This window comes from Carassius auratus, unplaced genomic scaffold (assembly GCF_003368295.1).
Source record: "Carassius auratus strain Wakin unplaced genomic scaffold, ASM336829v1 scaf_tig00214205, whole genome shotgun sequence".
NCBI classification, from domain to species: domain Eukaryota; kingdom Metazoa; phylum Chordata; class Actinopteri; order Cypriniformes; family Cyprinidae; genus Carassius; species Carassius auratus.
The window spans coordinates 15,001-22,300 of NW_020527558.1; the positions used below are offsets into that span (position 1 = coordinate 15,001).

Consider the following 7,300-nt stretch of genomic DNA (forward strand, 5'->3'; position numbering starts at 1 on the left):
TCTGAAGTTTCTTGTAGACTTATTGGATTGTATGTCAGGGGTTCTGATATAGAATGACTACACAAAATATGGAATAATTACAGAAAAGTCTATTAATGTATTTTTTTTAACTATTATAAAAGTGACATTTGCAATAAAAAAAAAATAGATATAAGATTCCCCTTTACAAATATACATAAAAAAATGCTGCATGTCCCCACCCTGTAGAGAGATCTACACTACTGTGGAGGACAGAGAGGAAAAAAAATGACCCCAAATAACAGAGCTTGGGCTAATGCCCTTTGAAAAGGAAAGTTTTATTGAGCTTCTGTCGCATGTTGTTGCTCTATAAGGTAAGGTTAGTCATTTTAGCGATGTGGTGCAGCCTTAGATTAAAAAACAGGGACACAACTACTGTTAACAGCGTATGGTGGTGGATGTCTATGCCATACTGCGTTTCGCCAATGTGCTCCCCGAGCACAAACACATCCTCTGACCCTATCCTCTTCCGTACATGACCTCTAGCAGTTTGATGGGCTGTGATCGTCTGGAACTTGCTGATGCCTGACGGATGACCCACTCTGCTGGCCTGACGACCCTCACTGTGCCTTCTGATGGAATCACCAGACCTTCACTGTGTTTTAAGGTCAGCAGGTGGTAGCTCTGGTCCTTGAAGGCAGATGCAGCGTCTGTCACTAGGCTGGCACGGCAGACATCACACGACAGCTTCTTCAGAGCCCGTCGCACAACAAATTCTGAAATTTGAGTTAGTATAATAATATCATAACTTATAATAATAATCATTAATAAGGATGTGGAAATTAAGGGAAGATTTCTCTTTATGGACTATCGCGAGATTGTTTTCCCCCAGAATTTGACTATTGGCACCATCGGTTATAGGCAAAATCGACTTTCAGTCAGCCTTTACCTGAAATGTACACGAGAGTGTTGTCCACAAGAACATCAAAGCGGATGGGAAGGTAGCTGTGGTCATGTACTAGGGCAGGAATGTCAGCAAATGGGGATGGAAGATCTTCTCCTCCTGCTGCAGAGGACATATCTACAGCTGACAGGCTTGTAGACGTGTCAATGACAGCTGGTAGGGACTCTGGGTCATCCTGTGCCGTCGCATTGCCTCTGCATGGTTTAACAACCCCACACCGGGCCATCAGCTTCCTAAAGATGTACTTGAACTGGCTGGCATTAGGGTTGTTATTCCAGCCACTTTAAAAAAAAAAAAAAAAAAAGTATAGTACACAGATATTCAATACATGCTTTAAAAATGTTTTATGCTTTAAAAAAAAAAAAGAAAATTAGAACTAACCACCCCTGAATGATCTTTCCATATAAATTAAGTTGAAGACATTATCATACAATTCAGACTGTATCAGTGGTGATAAATTCGGCAAACAGATAAATTGATTCTAAATGCTCAAAATGGTTCGTGACACTTCCAGGTACTGTGTATGTCTTAGGGTTAGGGTTACTGTGCATGTCTTCAGATAACATATTTTACAAAAAATAAAAACATATGGACCGACAAACTGAAAACAATACAAGCATTTCCCTGCACTTTGTGTCACTTAGTGTAGCGGCTGGTAAATATTAATGATGAACCCTACCGGATGCTCTGATGAAGTTGAAGAGAAGCTCCAAGTGGTCCTGGCTGAACCTGTAGGTCAGGACATATCGCTGTCCTTCAAGCAGCACAGGAACCATCGACATCAATGTGTCAATGTTTTTTGATGAAGCCCAGGACAGAAAGGAATCTTCAAAAGCAAATACTGTATTACTATGATGATCCTCCCAAAACAGGACACAAGAAAGCAGGGATGCAAACTAACGGTACAGCATGAAAATGGTGAATGCTCCCAGAGCAGCACTTCTCAGGACAGACACAAATCCAGATTTCACACAATTAACTTAATTGCCATAATTGGGTGTAAAGCTGACTAGTTTGCATCCCTGACCTTAAAAGTATAATCAGGGTGAGGTTTAGGATACTTAAAATTACTTTTAGGACACTAAATCTTCTGGAATCAATTCACAACATAACATGCAGACCATCCAATACATACCATTTTAACACCGGCATCTGGGGAGAAAAAAACTGAATACAAGAGAATTGGAACTGAAACAAATTTGCAGACAGCAAACACATTGGAGCAAGATAGTATCATATTAATAATACGTACCACTTTATGAACTTGACACAGACAGAAAAGAGCATCTTATGAACTCGATGCAGAAGATACATAAACAAGAGAACAGAGCATCTCATGAACTTATATCATGGACTTGAGGGATGCACTGAAACCGGTAGAGTTTTACCTTAGATAATTTAATGTTTTGTAAATTGACTACTTGTATACATCAAACGAAGAATAAAATAAAACCATATTTTCTAAATCAGCCACCTCATTTTGATAATTTAATTATAATAAAGAATTTGTACTGGGTATTGACGACTACAAATGGTGTCAGTGCATCACTAATACAACAGTCACTATTTTAAAAGACCTCTTTGTTCGGTAAAGGGGTTTGCCATCTTCCATCTTCAAAGTGAGCAAGTACCCCCTGGCTTTTGACAAGAACTCCCTGGTGCTTGTCCAATTCCTAGAACCAAGGGGGGCTTTGAACCCTTTGGCTCTGAGATTGCGGCTGTTCAAGATGTCAAACAGCCTGTCTGTTATCTATAAACAAATATCTAAATTAACCGGAAGCACTGAAATCATCACTATAACTGAGCGTCAACAGGTATCAGATAGCAAACACCAAAGTATGAGGCATAGTTTAATTTCTCTCCATTTCCTCTGTGGCTATGCTTTTTAAAATGAAATTGATGCACTGCTTTAAACATGTAAATCTGACATGTGACAATAAGGGTGCTTCTGAGGTAAGTATGAGGTAGGTATAAACAGTTTTATCCAAGTTCTTACATATTGTTGAATTTGATAAGAAAAAGATAAAGGGTTAATCCTGGTGGCATTCACCTTTTAACAACTACCCTCGTTTTGGGGTTGCTGACCAGCAGACCAACCACAAAGGTAGGGTGGGTGTTAAAGGGTTAAAGGGGTTAAACCAATTAATCACTCAAATGTTAGAAATAATTTTGGTCAAATGATGCAAATCCCTAGCTGCATTACCTTAATAAATTCTGAAGTAGCCTCACAATCTCTGAACTCTGGATAGCCCTCCTCCTGTAACATGCAGAGTGCCACTGCAACAGAGCTACTCAAAGTCTGGGCAGCCAGGGAGACCTTGATTGAGTTTATAAGGAGAAGTACAAATTAGCACTACAAGATAAAAACATCATCAAAAAGTATAAAAACACAATAATGCCCTAGAGCCCATTACTATTGCGCCCCTCTATACATTAATCATCATACAAATATACCTTCATCTTCTGATTAGCAAAGTTCACATGCTTATCTGTGACTCTGTTGGCAGCATGTAGTCCACTTGTGCCAGTAGTGCTTCTAATTGGGCTGTATGCCTGCAGAATCAGATTTTTTTTTCACTGCACACGTCAAATGTAAAGCACCATGTTCTGCAAAATTATTTAAATACAATCAAAATATATAAAAAGCACTTTGACCGAGTCAACCAGAGCAAATATGCGCAATAATGTATGCAACAATTAGCACGTACATGCAACATATTGCGTGTCAGCTTCAGCATGTGGCAAGCATCCATCATAACAAAAACATTGTCATGGGTTACTGGATGTGGGAAATGGGTCTTCAAGGGCTCACAGGGATCTGCTTTTAGATCGCACCCAAGTTGAGTGCACAAACTGACATTAGATGCATGACCATCCATTGTCATACACACCACTCTTATCTGACGACGATGCAGCTCTTCTAATGCATCCTCTACTAAGATTTTCTGTGATTGTGGTGTGAGGGACTTGGTTATAAGTGTGACTTATAGTCCGGAAAATATGGTGTGTATATATACATTCATGCATATTTTTAATTGAACAAAACCTTATGTAAAAAAGTAAATGGAGCATTGATGACCAAAAAAAAACTAATGGTTTCAAACTTTTAAACTGACATCAAACTTTTAAAGAGTGTTAATAAATCACCCACATTGGCATTTACCTGTGTCTCACTCTGCCTCACAAGCTACACTCCATGGAAGGCCATGCCTGCCGCCTGCACCAGCTGGGCTGCCTTAAGACGGGAGAGTGAACCGTGAAACCACTGACATTCACTCAGACGATGTTCCACCGTCTCTGAAACAGAATCTTCAGAGAACAGGAATGATCCTGTGGAAAACAAGAAACAAACAGAATACCTCTGATCTCTGAGTTAATGTCAGAAGCCGGGATTCCAGTCGATACACTATAAGGACAAAAGTAAGTGCCTTTTGACTTTAAAGACAAGAGTGGTAAATGTTCAAGGCCGGACTTACCATTGGGCTTGACTGGGCTCAAGCCCATGGGCCCCGCCCAATAGGGGGCCCCGCCCGTTTATGTTAGATTTTTTCAATAATATGTCATGTCAGTCATTAAATTTTTCATTTAAAGTTTGTTGATTGGTCTAGCATTGTTACCTGGCCCTGCCCTGCAATGAAAATTGTAATTTAATTAGCTAAATTAAATGTCAGTCATCTTGAGGTTTGCTGATTGGTTATTGGCAGTTACGCAGTGCCTCGTTTACTGCCATTGAAAAAAACTGTCTGCATAAAAAAAAAAAGGCATTAGACAGTGATGTAATGGCGGACAAACGGTATCAGAGTGGCGCGCTTAAAAGAAAATTAAAGAATAAAGGACAGCAACGCAAAAAGGAAGTCATCAGTAAAATAAAAAGGATTAGATCAAAGACATTAATCCACTAGTGAGTGGGTGCCGGGCGCCGTGCACACGCTTAATCTGGCTGGAGTTAATAGCGCAAGCTGCTGCACAGAGACCGCCGATTTTTTTAACTTCATTCAGACTTTGTTCAACTTCTGCTCGAAATCCACAGCTAGATGGAAGGTGGTAGCCTAACTGCAGGTTTGCAGCCTAATGAAAACCACCGCATTGAGACACTAAAATCTCTCTCTGACACCAGGTGGGCTGCGCATGCACAGGCCACCAAGGCACTGGGCAGAAATTATGCCAATATTCAAGAGTCACTGATGAACATTGCAGAATACAGCAAACAGAACCCGACAACACAAAATGATGCTTGGTCTCTGCAAAAAAAAAAAAAAAATGAACAGGCTTAGAACAGGCTTATAAACACATTTAAAATGTTACAGATATATTATCATGGAACTGTTCAGTCTATTACTGCTTTTGATTTTCACTTCACTTTTATCCAATGAGAAAGATGTGCGAATGAAATATTGAAGCCATAAAGCTATTTGTAATGTAATCATTTTTATAATCAAGGTGTACATGGACCAACTGTCTTGTCCATGTTCTCTCTCTTTGAATCCTCTTGAGTCTTGCGTCTCATGACCTTCTGCAAGCCCCGGCTTGTTCATGCAGTGATTGACGTGGCAGGAGAGGGCGGAAACGTGATCGGCTCAGAATTTTCAATGTGCATATTGAATTTTGCTACATTCATTGCGGGACACTGAATGAAAATGCCACCATAAGTGTATTTTCATTTCCATTTTGCACCAAATGTTGCACAAATATATTGGAGAAATGCATTGTCATTTTTCATATTTCATTCCAAATTGAATATTGCTACCCATATGCTTCCATACAAAAGGGACATTAATGACATCACATTCTTAACACATAGACATTAATATGGAGCTGTTTCCCCCTTGATAGCTATAACAGCTTTTTGTCTATTTATGTCGTAGAGTATTTGTGAGGACAGACACTGAGGTTGGACTGGAAGACCTGTGCTGAGCTGTGCTGATATTAATGACAATGAAACTTTGGAACTCTTCAGCTAATGAATGAAGATATATTGCCCTGAGATAATTAATGATACCTGATGATTCAGCAATACATTAATGAAACTGAGATGATACTGTCGTTAGAAAGTGCAATACATTGATTTTGATCTTTTTATTTTATATTGTTTTTACATATTTGTTTTTATTAGATTTTTTTTCTTTATTTCAATGTTTGGATATTTATGAATACTAAATCTTAAAGAAAAGAGATTCTTACACTATCCTGTTATTTACTGTTCTAATAAATCTTCACTGTGAAGCAAAACTTAGGCTATTGTTTTTGCACTGAATTGGAAATGATGATGTTTTAAAAAATACAATGAATTGTATGAAGACAAGGCTGTAGGGAATTATATTCTGAGATTTTAAATACATTATTTTAATAGTGTCAGTTGTGAACTGAAGTGGGCTGGTCTAGGTCATGAAACTCCAGTGCTGAAAATGAGTCCCAATCCGGCCCTGCTCCTAGTGGTAATTTGCAGGTTGTGTCTAAATGTAGTTAATTGTTAAATGTAATAATTTTCTTCCAAATACGATAATTTTGAACTTCTGGTACGATGCTTGGACATTTCCAATCTGGGAACACTGTCTGTTGACTTTGGGCCCGAGGAGGGAGAAACATCCTCATCAGGCGTAACCTTAGGCCTTGTGTCCGGCTGTCCATCAAGCCGAGGTTTTTTGCTAAAAAAAAATTAAGAAAGGAGCTCTGCGACATATTGATAGCTAGCAATGTGCAATCAAAACTTATCTGTTTATATCATAGACTGCTGGGGTCACAGTCAGTTGCTGTTTGCTGATTGGTTGGCAGTCCAAATGTCGGCAGATATATTTTAACAAAAATAATTAAAAATGTAAATTACATTTTAACATTTTTGGCATTATTGCACATTATATTGGATTCTTATTTCTGTGCCCCTGAGAGTATGATTTAGAATGTTCAGTGACGTCACAGAACTGCCAGATTCAAACAGTTGGCTGGAGCTGAGCCAGAGACAGACGCGCTCAGCGCTTGTCATATATCACAATATGCAGTGTTTTCAACCACATAATGTTTATTTTAGGTTTCATTCATTTAAATATACATAATCCCTAGTAAAACAATACATTGGTAGTTTGTCAAAAACACACTGATGTCTATGGAAGCCGCAAAAACTATCTAATCAAATGTAATTTGCCGATGTGTTTAATATATCAGACACACATAGCAGAACAATAAAGTTTACTCTATTCTTCGCCCAGTTCAACAGCCACTTACTTTCATGTATTTCGGGAGAAACTGGGGAATTCAATTGCTGTAACGTTACGTTAAATCCGGCTGACAGGACTCTGAACTGCAGCGCTCTCGTTATAGATCAAGATCATTTATAAAGGTTTTTAAATGAAGAATCGGAATATCAGATAGATGACATGGTAA

General features: G+C 38.7%; 1 protein-coding gene across 1 annotated transcript; it reads right to left on the bottom strand.

Moving 5' to 3' along the window:
- Positions 1-199: 199 nt before the first annotated feature.
- On the bottom strand, positions 200-1,704 carry LOC113091512 (uncharacterized). The gene is made up of 3 exons (XM_026257083.1): positions 1,652-1,704; positions 908-1,203; positions 200-734 (listed from the first exon to the last, which is right to left on the bottom strand). The coding sequence occupies exons 1-3, from the start codon at positions 1,702-1,704 to the stop codon at positions 478-480; spliced, it is 606 nt and encodes a 201-aa protein (XP_026112868.1). The 3' UTR covers positions 200-477.
- Positions 1,705-7,300: the final 5,596 nt, after the last annotated feature.

Excerpts from the sequence above, each read along its gene's own strand:
- LOC113091512 (XM_026257083.1), bottom strand. The coding sequence starts at position 1,704 with ATGTCGATGGTTCCTGTGCTGCTTGAAGGACAGCGATATGTCCTGACC. Across the intron at positions 1,204-1,651 it reads CGATATGTCCTGACCTACAG|TGGCTGGAATAACAACCCTA; the intron begins GTTCAGCCAGGA and ends TTTTTTTTAAAG. Across the intron at positions 735-907 it reads CACTCTCGTGTACATTTCAG|AATTTGTTGTGCGACGGGCT; the intron begins GTAAAGGCTGAC and ends CTCAAATTTCAG.